The sequence below is a fragment of the Catharus ustulatus genome, chromosome 11, assembly GCF_009819885.2.
Source record: "Catharus ustulatus isolate bCatUst1 chromosome 11, bCatUst1.pri.v2, whole genome shotgun sequence".
NCBI lineage: Eukaryota > Metazoa > Chordata > Aves > Passeriformes > Turdidae > Catharus > Catharus ustulatus.
Window position 1 is genome coordinate 11,229,481 of NC_046231.1, and position 16,210 is coordinate 11,245,690.

Consider the following 16,210-nt stretch of genomic DNA (forward strand, 5'->3'; position numbering starts at 1 on the left):
GTGGAGTCACTGTTGATTATTACTCATTAGCCACAAGGACATCCACTTAACATGTGAATAAATGAATGACACCATGTCCTAATGGAAATGGCCTCAGTGTACCTTTAAGCAAAATGTTGTTTAATATCTTCCATTTGCTGAATAGTAAAGAGGCCTGTTGGACATGCACAGCTAGCAAGCAGCCATTGTTGCTTTGTTCCAATTTCAGCATTTAATAAAAAAAGATGTTGTCTTGACTGCAGCAAAGCTGGGCCTCAAGACCCTGGGTGGCAGCACAGGCTTGTTCTCATTCTGCAAATTCAGAATTTCACTGGCATCCTAAAGGATTACTGCCCATAAAGCAAATGAAGCCTTAGAAGGTACATGTTCTTCATTATTCTGCTTTACATTCAAACATATAAAACAAAGAACATCTGATATCTTTATTGGTTTTCTTAGATAAAACACAAGCAAGCTATAAGCCTTAATTTTCTTATTACCATTTGTTAACAAGGAAGATAACACTCTCAAAAGTACTTGATTAGGGCTCCCTTTGATTTGTATCTTGTTATGATTACCCGGGCATATATTTTTGTATTATTACTTTAGTACACTGATAGTTTGGATCAAAGTGATAAAAAGAGGTATTTTAAAAGTGTAAATATTAACCATACAGGTAAACCACATAATCTGAACAGCATCTTGAACACTGAAATACACACTGGGAAAGCAGTCATAACTGAGACACGTTCCTATCTGGAGAGCTGTAGTCTGAGCTGGAGAAGCCCTTCTGCTCCCAAACCCTTTCAACAGCAACTTACATACTTGACAAATTTGGTTTTTTAATATAGTATAACTACTGAGGATGTAGGATTGAAGATATTTGATCTATCACATATCTAAATGCTTGTGATCAGAATCCAGGCCACATACATCTGTTCTTATGGGAATAAATCAGTTTTAACTCCCTAAGGAAAACAACAGCAGGTGCATCAGCTAACGTGAAAGATTTGTGAGGGTATTTTAACGCATGGTCTGACGCCTGATTGTGAAAATAGTGCTGGATCTTTTCCTTACTCTTGTGATTTTGCCTGCACGTCAGCTCGCAGCGCTGGAGGCGGCTCGGTGCTGTTTCCCAGCTCTCAGGCTCTCTCCTGCCTCATCCCGGGCTGTGATGGGCACTTTGGCTGCCCTGAATGGGGAGCCTGACACGGCCCGCTACGCCCGGCCGGCTGCTCCCACCACAACTGGCTCTGACAAGTTGGAAGTCTCTTTCTCCTGCCTCCTCCTCCTCCTCCTCGCCGAGGCTTCCTCCGGCCGCCCCGCGCAGACAGGGAGCGAGCGGGAGATGATTACATCAATCAGTGTCAGGTCTGGGAGCTGTGATTTATGAATATGCATAATGAGCTCTCACCTTTGAGAAGGACTAGCTAGGGAGATAATTGATTAGACAGGAAAAGAGCAGCCAACAGAGAGGGAGAAGGGAGAGGGAGGCCTCTCTGTGCTGTCTCAGGCAGGCCTGGCTGGGGCTCCAGTGAGGCTGTCAAACAGAGAGAGGGATTTCTGAAAAAAAAAAAAAAAAAATACGCGTAGGATTTTTAATTTTTGTTGAAACACGCATAACAAAATGTTTCCTCACAAAATTAATGGGAATTTTCTCCACATTAGGGAAGCCAGGCAGACACAAAGGCTTCTTTCCCCCTGCAGGGAAACCAAGTTCTCACTTCCAGAAGCCAAAGGAGCAGCTTTCCCATGGCTTCCACGCCGCTGGTGCGGGAGCATCTCCATGGCCAGAGTGAAGGCAGAGGGCTCTGCGGGGATAGGGAGCTGAGGGGCTCTGTGCAAAGGCAAAGGAGCCTTTAATGGAGGTAGAAAGCTGGGGATGCAATTGTTTTCCCATCATGGTTGCATTATTTTCTTCCATCCCCTTTAAGCATCTGTCTGGCCGCTGTGTGAAAGTTTCTATGGAAAACACACCAGGATGCCCAGAGGAAGGGGATGTGGAAATTTGCCTCTAGCTTTCTCTCCCCCCACCCCTCCCATTTTAGATGCCATTAATCTTTTTTTTTTTTTTTTTTTTCCCTCAGCCAGAATTGGCTAAGGAAAAAGAGGCATACAAAGTGCAGAGAGACTGGATAAAATTTACATAAGAAACGATCTGTTTTCTTACCCCCCACCCACAGAGATTCTTCCATTTCAGGAGCCTGTCGGAGCGAAAGAGTGGGAACAGTTCCTGGCGGAAAGACAGAGAGCTGCATGGGGCTGCAAAGAGGCAAATGCTGTTTCTAGGGTGAGCTGTAGCCAGAAAGGACATATGGGGAAAGGAAGAGGACGCAGGGGCGAAAAAGCAGAGATCACAACACTGCTGCAAACTCTGTGGGTCCCTTCCTTGGCCTGCTTTGCTCCCAGCCATTGCGAACAGCAGCCGGGGAGGCTGCAGTGCACACCAGGAGAGAGGTGTCCCCCTCGTAATGCTGGGCATAATGCAGGGAGAATATTAATTGTGAAACGTTAAAACACTATATAAAACGTATGTATACATGCACACATGTAGTGTAAACATATAAATAAATCTTATCACTTACAAACGCCTAGGATTTAAAATGTAGTTTGTCGGCCTAGTGCAACCCAATCCTATAAATAATACATTCCTATCACTATGACCTCAAAATGTCAATACTGCACAGCCCTGTGCATTTGCATATCTTGTACTGTCTAAACTTGAAGCATGTCAGCTATGTGCTTCTGTTTGTACTTTAACTTCATTTTAACTCTTGCTTCCTAGCTCTGAGCACCCTCCCCCTCTGCGGGGTCTGTCACCAAAACGAGAAAAGCACCAGCTATTTAATCACCACCACTATAATTATGCCGCTTCCAGGACTGTAAGGAGAGGACAGGTAGGGGACACATCTCCCCGTAGAGAAGGAAAAGCCTGGGAACAAAGGCAGGAGGGAGCCGGCCCACAGGCTGTACCTGCCCGAGTCAGCGGGGGGACGAGCACGGCCATCCGCGGGCACCGGCTACGGGGAAGGGGAAGGGGAAGGCAGGAGGGAGCAGCCCTCGCCCTCCTACCAACACTCCCCTTGGGATGGTTTCCGAGCGGGAAGGGAGCTTTCCCGGATTGGGCCGATTTCCAGCACCTTGCCAGGGAAGCAAAGCTACAAGTTCTGGAAGCGGCGGTTCCCGGGGCGAGGCGCGCAGAGGCGCAGCCGGCAGGAGGCGGCCCGGCCCGGCCCGGCCCGGGGCGGGGAGCGCACAGCCGGTCCGGAGCGGAGCGGGGCTCCTGCCGGGACTCCTGCCGGGCTCTCCGCGGCGCCTCCCGCTCGCTGCCCCCGCTCCGCCGCTTCTTCCCGCCCGAATGCCAAGCGCTGGGAGCGGGGGGATGCCCCAGCCCCGCCGCTCTGGGCATCTCCCGGCTCAGCGGCACAGAGAGCTGTGGCGAGCACCCCAACACTGACCCCAGGGACGCGCGAAAGCAAGAGGGGAGGGGGCGGCAGAACCAACGCAACTGCGCTGCCGACCCGCGGCGACCCCCGAAGGTTCTTTTCAATTAACCGCCCTCCGGCAAAGCTGCCCTGCGCTCCGGGGCGGGGAGGGGGTCACTAGCGGCACCCGGCAGTAGGGCAGTACGGTCCGCGAGGCCACGGATCATCTGCCGGCCGCCCCGGGGCTGCCCCGACCCGCACGGACCCGCGCACGGACCCGCGCCCCCTCCGCCGCCGGCCGGCGGTGCCGCCTGCAGGGGGCGCTGCGGCTCCAGCGATGGCACCGCCACCGCCGCCGCAGGAAGCGCGGCCCGGCCCGGTCCCGCCGCTGACCCGGCCCGGTTCGGCTCGGCCCCGCCGCTGACCCGGCCCGGTTCGGCTCGGCCCCGCCGCTGACCCGGCCCGGCCCCGCCGCTGACCCGGCCCAGTTCGGCTCGGTCCCGCCGCTGACCCGGCCCGGCCGACCCCGAGCCGGTCCCGCAGCCGCGCAGAAACAGTCACCGACCGGGAGGGGGTGGAGGACGGGACTGCGGGAGGAAAACAACTCCAGAATGGGGAAAACGAGAGTGTAGTCAAAGTGGCAACAGTTTATTTATTAGCCAAAAATATATACTTTCTTGTACAATTTGGTTCACACATATGTACATTTTTACGGTATGTACAAAAACAAAAAACAACAACAACAACCAAAAAAAAAAGGGGAACACCTAATTCTCACTGGACTTCCGAAAAAATCTCACAGCTCAGCTAACCCAGGTGATAGTACAGAAGCGGGTATTTTTTTTCCTTTTGAGTTTTAATATACGGACATGCTTACAAGTTGTAACTATACAGAGATTTTTTACAATCATTACAACAACAATAAAAAATTAACTATGATGATGAGAGCGCCGAAAGAACCATAGCGGCGTCAAGTTGGTTCTGGGGCCTGGAAAAAAATGACACAGAAAAAAAAATATTTAATAGGATTTCTAGTGAGCTTGGGCTGGCACAATACTTGTAACTCCAGGTAGCTCTGGTTCTGTTGTTGTTGTTATTTTAATAGATTTATAAAAAGTTTTCAGTGACTTACAGTAAATGTGTTTAGCTTTGAAAACACGGCGGGCCCGATCCCCGTGCTTTCAATCAATCAAAAGGGTAATTGGTTTCTCATTGAAATTGAGTGACTGCTACGCCAAATTTGGGGCGGCAAGGCTCAGCCTCTTCAGCTATCATACTCTGGGTGGGTGTTTTTGTTTCGCTTTCATTATGATTTTTATTTTAAATTTATATTTTATTTTACTATTTTCTGCTGCCTCGGTGCCTCTCCCCCCGGCAAAGCGACAGCGTTGGGTGGCGATGCGCTCCGCGGGGGGCTCAGGGATGTGCTCCCGGGCCAGGGGCGACCCGCGCCCGGGCTCCGCAACCGCGCAGCCCCAACGCCCCGCAACCGCGCAGCCCCAACGCCCCGAGCGCAGCTCGGCCTGCCCGCGGGAATCGCTCTCGGGGGCCACAGCGGAGAACAGCAAAGAAAATATATAAACAGAATAACCCACCACGCACGCAGAGAAAGAATAAGAAACCGCCCTGGAAAGGGAACCTAAAGAAGCGGAGAAAATAAGCTAACCATTTAGAACTGCCTCCATACATCCCGAGGAGACGGAGGGAGCCATCTCTTACCGCCTCTGCACTGGCTGGAAAGCTGTCTTTAGTAACTTTTTCTCTACTTCCAAGGCACTAGATCGATCTAAAAAGAGAAGGGGAAAGAAAAAAAAAAAAAGAAAAAAAAAAAAACGTTCCTTTATAGCCTCTGTTTTATTCCTCCCATCCCTGAATTAAGCCTCGAGATTTAAGCTCCTTTCTCAGCGAGTTGCAAATACGACACAACGACTACTCTGCTTGCAGAAGTGACCGTCAGAGAAAACACACTGACCCCGCAGCGAGCCTGACCTGGCGGCCGGGTCCTTCACGCAAAAGCGACAACAACAGCAACAAAAATTTTCTCCGTTGGAGCAAGGTAATTCTCGGGGATCGAGACTACCCCGGCCAGGAGACCCCCGCCACCGCCCCCGGGCCCCCGCGGCCGCCCGCCCGCCGCCACCTGCGCCCCGACGGCTGCTGCGCGCCGGGCCGGACCGCGCCGGGCCGGGGGCACCGCCAGAACCGCGCGGGGCCGGCGCCCCCCGCCGCGGCCGCACGCACACGGCCCCGCCGGGCCTCCCGCGCCGCTCCGCTCCGCACCGCCGAGCCCCCCGCGGCGGCCGGCCCGTCCCCGCCGCGTCCCTCAGCGGTCACCTGCTCCGACGGGCTCCGCGCTCTGCGCCTGGTCCGCGGGCCGCGGGAAGGCGGCGGCGGGGGGGGCGGCGGAGGCGGCCCCCAGCCCCAGCAGGTGGGGAGTGTTCAGTAAGGCCAGCGGGTGCGGGGGGTGGTGGTGGTGGTGGGCCGGGAATGCGCGGTTGGTCCAGTTGGGGAACTTGCCCAGGGGGCAGGAGGAGACGAGTCTGTGGGGCGGCGGGGTGGGCAGCGGCAGCGGCTGGGGGGCGGCCGCCGGCGGAGAGCCGCCGCCAGGAGACTTGCGGGGGTTGTCCGGGCTGGTGGCCGTCTCGGCCAGCGACCAGATCTTAGGTTTCGGCAAGGCGCCGGCCAAAGCGCCGTCCGTCGGGGAGGACGCGGCGGAGGAAGAGGCAGAGGAGGGGGGCGAGAGGTGGGGCGGCGGCGGGAGCGGCGGCTTGAGGGGCTCCGGGCCGACGGGTGCGGCCGTGGCGGGCAGCTCGCACTTGTGGTGGTGGTGATGGTGGTGGTGGTGCAGGTGGTGGTGGCGGAGGTGGTGCGGCTCCCCCTCGGAGGCCTTGTCGTAGTGCTCCTCGGAGCCGGGCAGGTCCTCAAAGCCTTCGGATCCCTCCGAGTCCGTCTTGGAGTCAGAGTGCAGGAGGTCGGCATCCTGTAGATCGTCCTCGAGCTCGTCTTTGTTGCTTTCTATGTTCTCGGTGTCGATGTTCTCGAGGTCGATCTCCTCCTCGTCCTCCCTCTTGTCCTCTTCCCCCTCGTGATCGCTCCCGTAGGAGTTGCCCTCCTCGTCCGTCCTGCTGCGGGGGGCCCAGGTCATTTTGTTCTCCTTCTTGAGCCGCCGCCGCGCGTTGGCGAACCAGGTGGAGACCTGGGTGAGGGTCATTTTGGTGATGATGGCCAGCATGATCTTCTCGCCCTTGGTGGGGTAGGGATTTTTCCGGTGCTCGTTGAGCCAGGCCTTGAGCGTGCTGGTGCTTTCCCGTGTGGCGTTCTTGGGCCGCGACGGGTCCCCGAACTGGTACTGCCCGTAGGGGTAGAAGGCAGGGTGGTGGGGGGGGAAGGCGGCGTGCTGCACCCCCGGGCTCTCCTTCAGCTCGTACTGGGCGCCCTGCAGCGAGAGGGAAGGGGCGGCCCGGCTGAGATGGCGGCCCGGGCCCGGGTCCGCTCCGTCCCGCTGCCCTTACCGGCACGGAGCCCGTCGGCACGGCGCGGCGGCCGGGCCGCGCTGCCTCCCCCACCGGAGCGCCGCGGCGCCGATCGCGGGCACGCTGCGGCCCCGGCAGCGCGGACCCCGCCGGTGCCGGGGGTGTCTCGGCGGCAGGACCGGCTCCCCACTGCCGTGTGCGCGGCGGGGCCGGCGGCTGCTGGGGCCGGTCCCCGCGACCGTCAAACCCCCGGGCGGAGCGGGGGGACGCTGCGGGGCCGCCGTTCCAGCCCTGCCCCTCTCCGGCGGCTCTCTGGGGCAGGGCGGCGATAGCGCCCGTCTCTCCCTTGACAGCCCTCCCGGCGTCTCCCCCGGCTCCCCCCGGGCCGATCCCCAGCGCGAACCGAGCGCCCCGGGAAGCAAGCGGCGAGCCCCGGGGGCCTCTTACCAGCTGGGGGAAGATGGGCAGCTCTGCGGCGTAGGGCAGGAAGGCTCCGTAGCCCTGGGCGGCGGCGGCGGCGGCGTAGGGCGCGCCGTACATGGAGGAGAGCACGTTGGAGAGGGTCCCGGACGGGGCCAGCTCGGCGCCGGCGCGGGAGCCGCCGCTCCCCGGGCGCTCCGCCGGGTAAAGCGGCCTGATGTACTGGTAGCCCAGCTGGGGGAAAGACATGGTGGGGGAGCGGGGTAGGGGAGGGGGGAGGAGGAAGAGGAGGGGGGGGAGACGAGAGGAAGAAGGGAGAGAAAGGGGAGAAAGTAGCAGGGCCGAGAGCGGAGGAGGGAGCCGGGTCGCTCGCCCTCGCCGGCCGCCCGCACTTTCAGCGCCTCCCGCAAACTCCGGCAGACATGGGGGGGAGCCGGGGGTGCGCGGAGGCCGCGGGCTCCCGCCTGTCCTCGGCCGCCGCGGTAAACGATCCGATCGCTTCTTTCTTCTCTCACTTTTCCTATTGATCTGAGTGGACCCAGGTCAGGTCCTAACAGATTGCCTGAGATTATTGGGACTCTGGGCTCTGATTGACATTTCTAGTCTCTCATAAGCCCCTCCTATTTCTTTTAAGTCTCTCTCTCCCTCTGCCTCCCTCTCTCTCTCATGCCCAGAGCTCGCTCTCGCCGGGTTTGTCACTAGCTGCTTTCCCCCCCCACTTTTTTTTTTCTAAATCTGTTTACTGACGTCGCGATCTTTTATTTGAGTTGCTTTCAAATCTCGTTTTAGCGATCGCCAATCAGTTGTGTGTTTTACAAAGGTTTAACCCTGCCTCATGGTATTCTAATTATATAGAGATAGATTTAGATATAATTTCTTTCTTAGCCCCCCACCCCCCTTACCCAGAGCGTAGGAAGTCGGGGTGTCACTTGTGAGCACTACACGAGAGGGACAGGGAAAAGTTGTGACATTTTAAAATAAAGGCTTACACCAACACCATCCCCCAGTCCCCCTTTTCAGGCTTTTAGATTTACAACCTTTCCTTGCCCAGATTTATTTTATTTTCTTTATTGAGATATTCTCTTCTTCCCTTCCCCCGCTCTGGCCCTTGCGAGGGTTACATCTCCTAATATAGATTTAGAAGTCTATTGCATTTTTTTAAAAATTTGCATTTCCAGAAGTACCTTGACATTTTTCCTAATGTACTGGATCTTTAAGGAGTTCTCTACGTTTTGTCTGGGCTAACAGTGCTCAGATACAGTGGAAAAGCTAAGTTAATTTTCCTCCTAATAAGGGACTTCAAAGAGTTGTAGGTCACAATTTTACATCAAAGGCAGAAAAGAAGGCAAATTAAAATCTTAACAAAGGAGAGACGGGAGCAGCCCTCTGGGCCATTAGTAAATAAGTGGTGTGAAAAAAGGGACAATGACAGGCACTGGAATTAAACTCATTAACACCTTTTTGTCTTGGTGCGAAATCTCTAATTAGGAAATTTATGATCATTTTGCTTATTCCCTCTGTTCTGAATCACTACAAGGCTAAGAAGGAAGTACCTGGTACGTGCAACATTTGCAAAGGGAGCAGTGGCACGGGTTTGTAAGGAGCTATTGGGAAGGAGTCAAGATACGGTTTAATTACAGAATAGGGTTTGGGGTTTTTTTTATGATCCACACATTTTAAATTACGGTTTGTATTTTGTTATTGATGTTGTTGTTGCCGCGCCCCCCCCCCCCTTCCCCTCTCTGAAACCAGCGTGAGTTGCAATTTAGCCTTTTAAGAGTAGTTAAAATACAGTTCAATCACGGCGCGTCTTTGGCAAGCGCCGGTGTGCCCTGCTTCGCTGCTGCGGGCAGAAGAAGAGCCTGGGCTGGAACCTAAAAAGTTCTCACAGCCTGTGGGAAGAGGAGACTTGAACCTGCCAGCGTTATCTGCTTTTTAAAATACTCGATGTTTAAATAAAACAAAAAGTTTGAAAGGTCTTTTGAGGAGTTGCGGGTGAAGGAGAACCGTTTAACCGTATTCCCCTCTCTTCCTAAATACTCTCTGGATTTATTGCCTTTAAAATATGATTTAGGTACAATATAACCACTGTGCCCACAGTATGGATTTTTATAACTACATTTCTTTAAAAATGAAATTCATGTCAGATTATGCAGTTAAAGGAATCGACCTTGATAGCTTGCTATAATAAAACTGTATCAGCTTGTAATAAATGCGGATTATAGCAAAGCAAGCTCCAGAATTAAAATTCCCTGAATCAATATATGAAAATCTGTAGGAAACATCTCTAATCGTATTAAGTTCATCTTTATAGCATTTCCTATCTGCTAATCTAGTGCAAAAACAACTCAGGGTTGGAGGAATTTATTTTCTTCTATTCAACGTTGGTGCTTTTGATAGTACAAAGCAAGGGAGAGAAAAATATTAGATTTAGTTATAGATTTATTTTTTTTTTACTCAAAAGGAAAACAGGCAGCGAACGCCACGTCCTGATGTGCTTTAAACTTTTCTGTGGAGGCAGCGCCTGCTGGGGCGACGCGATGTCGAGAGGGTCGGGGGAGAGTTTGGGTGCAGACCACAACTTTTAAAAATATCTGCTTCGGAGAGCAAAGGGGCGGATATGACACTTGGGGTAAACCCGCTGCCGTTTGACGCGGTCGTGCTCGCCGCTCTGTGTTACAGTCGGGCTGTGCCCCCACGTGCGGGCATTGGGTCCACGCGTGTCCCACAAAACTGGACCCGTCTTTTTGTGGCTGCACGTCTGGCGCGGAGTGTCAAAGCTGGCGGGATTGTTTTCTGATTTTTAATCAACAGCACAATCAATATGAGTTCGTCCCCGCGGGAGCCGCCGGCAGTGGCGGGCGGTGCTGGTGTGGGGGCGGCCGGGGGGAGTCCCCGGAGCCGGGAGGGGGTACCGCGGGTAAGTGGCGGTGGGGAGCCGAGAGGGAGACACGGGAGGAGAGAAATTTATGGGTGCAAATGGGCCCAGGTCAGGGTGAGGGTGAGGGATGGTTTATTAATGGGAAAGAAACTGAGAGGAAGCATAGCTGTACCGAGTGGACAGGAGGGGAAAGCTGTAAGGATGCCGTCCTTGGCTGAGAGGGAGGGAAAAGAAAGCGGAGAAGACAGCAAACGGAGGGGAAGAGTAGGGGAAAGGAGACGTCTTCCTTCCGGGCTGCGGGAGCGATGCGAGAAGCCGCACGGCTCTGGCAGCGGGAGGCCCGGTGCGGGACGGGACGGGGCGAGCGCGGGGCTGGGGGCGGGCGAGGAGAGCAGCTCGGCGGGGCAAGGCGAGCGGGGAGCGGCGGCGGGGGCCGAGCAGGGAACAGAGAGAAAGCCGTTCCCTACGCACGAGGATATAGCAGGGGAAGAGCGAAGCCGAGCGGGAGTCGCTTTGCCTGGCTGGAGCCGAAGGGAGATGAGAAGGAGAGGCTGGAGCCGGCCCGTCCTGCAGGGTGACCGAGGGGAGCGGCGGCGCGGGGCCCGACGGCCGCCGCCCCCGGGGAGCCGCGGCGGCGGAGCGCTCCTCGGCCGGCCAGACACGTGTCTCCTGGCCGGGACCTGTCAGAGCAAGGAGAGCGGGCCCTGATTTATCACCCGAAACACACACACACACCCCCGCCCGCCCTCCCCCCGGCCTCGCCTCCCGCCTCTCCCGGCGGCTCACAGCGTCGCCGAGCTAAAACCGAACCTCCCTCCGGCGGCCGCGGGGCGTCCCCGATCCCGCAGCCGGCTCTGGGGCTGCGGAACCGGGCACCCTCCGTGGGCAGCATCGCCCCGGCCCCGGTGCCCCCGGGACCCTCCTGCCGGTTCCTGTGGCTCACGCCCCGCCGCGCCCCTCTCCGCCAGATCACGGGGGACCGCGGGGACGGAGGTGGCCCTGGCCCCGAGGTGTCCCTCTGTGCCGCAGTGCCCGTCTGGGCAGCCGAAGGCTGCTTGTTGGAAGTTGCGGGAGAGCTCAGGGAGAGCTGAAGGTTCGGGCTGACTCCCGCGGGGCGCCGTGGTGCGGGTGGGAGCTGCGCTGAGCACACGAGGGACGGGGCGCAGCCACCGGGGAAAGGGGGGTAAACAAACAATTGGGATTAGGAGAAGGACCGCAGTAAAACAAGAGTTAAAAAATAGAGGGAAAGATCAAAGCGCTGGGTAAAAGACTCTTCAAATTACACGTTTGAAGCTTTTCCATAATTCCAAGGCGACAGATAGATAACAAGCTGCACATTCCTTATCACATATGGAATCAATCTGAAAGGAGTCTCTTGATCAGAATCTGTTAATTGCAGTGACATATGATTTGGAAAGAAAACACAATTAATGACCCTTCATGTTTAAGACTTTGGGACGAGGCCACTGACAACCCGCACTCTGCAGCCAACGTCAACTCAACTATTATTGGTAGTAGTACTACTACTAGTAGTGAACTACTGAAGGGAGACATTCTTCCAGCCTCGGCGACTGTTTTGTCTCTGGTCCCGTTGCATGTTTCTTCAGAAGGGGGAGGAGAAGAGAAAGGGACACGAGTGCGTGCGTGCCTTTCCTTCAAGGTTTGGGGAGCTAAAATGATTTAGTACCTTGTCTGTAAATCTAATGACCTAAGGTGAGAAAAAATACTTCATCTTTTATTATTACCATTTGTGGCGAGCGTTACCAGGAAACAGCAGAACCCTTTTGAAATGGTAAATATATGTATCCATTTAAAACCGATTATTGCTGAGATTTTCCCAAAGAGAAATAAGGCAAATCCACCCAATCTCATTTTCTAGCGCCCTCTGTCCACAGCTCCCCTTGGCTCGGCCGCCCCTTCCCAGGCGCTGGGACTGTCGAGCCTCGGTGGAGCTTTCCTGGGTGCTCCGGGTGCGGGAAGGGCCCGCAATAAGAGTGGGTGCTCCGCGGCTGTTAATGCACCACGCATTCTGTAATGTTAGGAGAGGAGGTAGCAACATTTTCAAAAGCTTTACTCTGTCATTAAAAGGTATTGGCTTTGTTTTAGAAGGGGGAGGGAGAGGTTCATTTGAAGGTTAGAAAGCATACACTTTAATAGGATCGAAGTGAAATTAGTTAATAAGAAAATGTTGGCCAGAAGCTCTCCGGGCTTTTAAGTGCTCTCCAGGCCATTTAGGGAAATTGAATAAGAACAGACTCCGTTACCTGCAGCCCCAACTATTATCTCCAGTTTTGCACAGAGGCGAGAAGGGAAAAATAGTGCCTGAGAGACCTGAAGTCCCGTACACCTCCTGCCAACCTATTTCCTCGAGAAATAATGCCCCCTTTCTGCTCACAGGCGTGTTTTCCTCCAGCTTCTTCCGCTTTTAAGCAGCTCGGGCTTCAGTGTGTACCGCAAGGGGGTAAGCAAAGGTAAGGGGCTATCAGCAGATGCCAAAGGCTGCTGGGGCAGCTCTGAGTTACCGCCGTAACAGCCTGGCTACCGCCGGGGCAAAACTGGCCTCTTGATGGCTTTTTCCACCCCCCCCCCCTTCATTTCTCTGACTTTTTTTTTCCCCCACTATCGAGGTGCTTTGTTGATTTGCGTTCGGACCGTTGCCAGTAGGTCAGTGTATTGTGTTACCCAACTTCCGATCTGCTCCCTCTCTCCCTGCCTTTTAACTTTATAGTTTTTAGAGGTGTTAATAAAACCTTTCCTTTAGTAAATCGTTCATTAGAAACCCCACCGAAACCTGGAAAGACTTCAGAAAAAAGAAAAAAAGAAAAAAAAAGCAGGAATGATAGGTTGGGAAAAGGCTTTTGTCCAAAAACTGCATAATTGCCGTGAATCTTAGGAAACATTAATCTTTATAGGAATTTGTGATTCATATCTGTGGTTTGACCGTTTAGGTGATTTACAATCTGTTAGTGCAATTCACTAATTTTATGCCAATATATTTTATGCGCCCTGTTAGGTTTTCCGTCGCCTATGGGAATGAGTGGCCGGTGTGCCTTGCCGGTGTCAGCGGAGTCCGGCGGGGCTGGTCCCGGCGCTGAGCGGGAGCGGAGGATTGGGCGCAAAGTGCTGCAGGAAACTTCCCCTCCACGTTTTCCTCGTCTGCAGCCCCGGCTCTCATCCTTCGGGCCGGGACAGTCCCCACCTTCCTCCGCTGCTGAGAGAGAGGATGTCCGCGGCTCCGGAACCTCCTCCGGCTGGAGAGCTGTAGCCTTTTTAAAACCGAAGCCGAGGTTATCCTGGGTTTCTCGAGCTTTACCAGCGGGTTTAAACCCAGATTATTGCTGCCTGCTGGTCCGTTCCCTAGCCCTCGGGGGACCTCCGGCCGTGCAGCGGGGAGCCGGTCCCGCCCGGCACCGCGGGGGCTCACACCTCCGCACACCCTGAGCGCCGCCGTGGGAGGATATCCCTCCGGCTTTCCCGGAGGATTCCGCCTTCCCTCGTCCCCAGCCCACCAGGAGGTGTCTCCCCCCGGGCTGGGGCCGGTGCATCCGGTTTTATTGCGGGGACAGGGGCGGCTGGAGGTGCCGTGCGTGGAAAATGCTGCTCAAACGACGCCTCCGGAGGCTTTCGGTGTGGCAGCGAAATGGGGCATTCCTCGCGTGGGGTGTTCCAGCACTCTCCGGCCGCCGCATGGGAGAGCCGCGGATGGGGGATGGCTCCGTGTAATTTGTAACTGGGTTTATTAGCTGGAGGGGAAAACACAAGCAAAGAAAAGGAGCAGCAGCTGCGCTGAAGATAACACTGCGCGGAGTCTAATCTTGTGACACAATCATTAATTACTATTGTATTAATTACTATTTTTCCAAAACAGTCCCTTCCCGGAAGAGCTTACAGCCCACATCTGCTGTGTAATGATACTCTGGGTAGAGAAACGATTCCCCCATTAGGATCCAGGTAGCGTTTACAAATGGCAACACCTACAGTATCAGAGCCCGTCATCTTGCAGCCTGAGATTTTCTGTCCCATCGGCCTGGCTAGGATGATTTTGATGCCGATAAAATACATTTAAATATTAAAGTCTTTATTCGCGTACATATTCCGTCCAAACTTTCAGATCGCAGTGTCGTAAGTGCTTTATTCGCTCTTCATCCCACGGATGCTGCCTTATATCAGTAACAAACAAGCATTGATTTTATGGTAAAGTCACTTTGGGATGGGAATGAGTAACTCCAGGCAGTGCTATCACTGTATTACATGGAAATGGCCCAGGTAACAAGATGAACATTGATTCAGCATTATGTTTGATCAATAATGAAATAAGTAACTTCAGGGCCAAATTAAAATGCAAGCTGGCTTAACGCTGCCAGCTTCTGGGCTAAGTGACAAGGCTAATTCAGCAGGGAAATGGCAATATTTGCATTAGAGGCTGCATCTGTTGTTTGGTGGAAGAGGCTGGATCTGCAATAACGCAGGATGGAACTGCGGGGAGCAGGTTTGGGGAGAGCCCCGCCGGTGCCGGGCCGGTGTGTCCGGGCCCTGCCGGGGCAGCGCCGTTTGCCTCGGGGTCCCCTCGACTCCTGGTCACGACATCACGACATTGCCAAAAAATCCCCGAACACCTCAGGGCCGATACCAGCACCCCGGCGAGCTCCGGCTGGCCGATAACCAGGTGGTGTTAGCACTTAGCGAGGGAAATAAGCTGTTGTAGCCTCCTCTGCGGGCGGGAGCGGAGTGTCCTGGACGTGAGCAAGCGAGGGGAAGTGTCTGAGGCGATGGGTGGGAGAATGTCCTGGGCTGCCTGCACGGGCGGCCTAGGGCCCCGCTTTATCCGCTCTTCTCTCCGTGACCGATTTCCACATCCCTGCCAGCCTACCGGGACAGTGACACATTTTGATTCCCGGTAGCGTTTGTCGCCTTCAGCTGGCACCAGGAGCGGGACACCGAGGACAAAAAGTCGATTGGGGTGGAAACTGTCAGGTTTAACCCCCAAACCAGAGCTGCGGCCATAGGAGAGCGAAGCCCGAGGACCTTCCCGGGGAGCTCCTCCATTCCATACCCAGGAGATTTTTAGGACCCGGAGAGCAGTGAGCACCGGGGATGAGGGGGAAGGGAGTTCTAGCAGCTGGGAGGGCATGTGTGTGCCATGAGGAGCGTGTGGACAGGCATGAAAAGACAGGCAGCTGGCGTGCGACATAAACTGGGGACACCTAGCACTGGGGTGTTTTTCTATGTTGCATTTTTTTTAGTTAACTTTTAAATATTTCCTCCAATGTAGGGAAAAAAAATAAAAGGAAGGGCTCTTTTTGCATGAGAAGGAGACGCCTCAGTGCAACCCTATTGACATGAGCGTGCCAGGGCCGTGTGTGCTTCGACCCCACGGCTGGAAACTCCCTCAAGGCAGAAAGAGCTGCTGCTGTCACCGGGGAGGGGACCAAGCCTGGCAGGAGCAGGGGACACTCAATGCGGCCCCGACCCTGGGTATTTTCCACCCGGCTGGCACTGGCGCTGCTGCGGGCTCGGTGCAGCCGGGAGAACAGAGCCCTAAATGGGGCCCGGAGTGGCGAGGTGCGGCTGCAAAGGGGAAATGCGGTGGGTGAGACACGGTCCGGGGCCGAGCCGCTCTCCATCCAGCCCAGGAGGGAGCTCGGGCCAGGGCAGGGGGTGCCAGAGGCGCAGAGTGCGCGGCACCGCAGGCGCTGCCCTGCTTCCCAGCGGGGTCGAGCCTCCCTTGGGGTGTGGGTGCAAGCCCGGAGGGGGTGAGGCAGGCCTGGCAGCCCGGCGCAGCCCCGCGTTGCCCTTGCGGGCGGTGGGATCCCCGCCGATGTGCAGCGCCGCCGGGACAGCCCCAGACTGTCAGACAGGGAGGGAAGGAGGAAGGGAGGGACGAAAGGAGCTGCCGTAGCTCCGCCACACGCCGGGATCCTTCGGGAAGTGCGGGGCGAGCTGGGCTGGAGCGCGGCTCCAGGCTCCTCACCACGGCCCCGGGCGCCCCAGCCGGCGGGACGCGGGGAGGAAAAAAAGGGGAGCCGGCGCTG

At 55.4% G+C, this 16,210-nt stretch overlaps 1 protein-coding gene and 1 long non-coding RNA gene across 6 annotated transcripts in view; one reads left to right on the plus strand and one right to left on the minus strand.

Moving 5' to 3' along the window:
* Positions 1-4,031: 4,031 nt before the first annotated feature.
* IRX3 (iroquois homeobox 3) lies at positions 4,032-7,971 on the minus strand. The gene is made up of 4 exons (XM_033069717.1): positions 7,325-7,971; positions 5,739-6,840; positions 5,124-5,190; positions 4,032-4,392 (listed from the first exon to the last, which is right to left on the minus strand). The coding sequence occupies exons 1-4, from the start codon at positions 7,544-7,546 to the stop codon at positions 4,338-4,340; spliced, it is 1,446 nt and encodes a 481-aa protein (XP_032925608.1). The 5' UTR covers positions 7,547-7,971; the 3' UTR covers positions 4,032-4,337.
* Positions 7,972-16,025: 8,054 nt separating this feature from the next.
* Positions 16,026-16,210, plus strand: part of LOC117001404 — a 180,645-nt gene continuing 180,460 nt past the window's right edge. For all 5 annotated transcript variants that reach the window (XR_004419045.1, XR_004419044.1, XR_004419047.1 and 2 more), the window contains exon 1: positions 16,026-16,210. This exon is cut by the window's right edge and continues 90 nt beyond it. This is a non-coding gene — a long non-coding RNA (uncharacterized LOC117001404).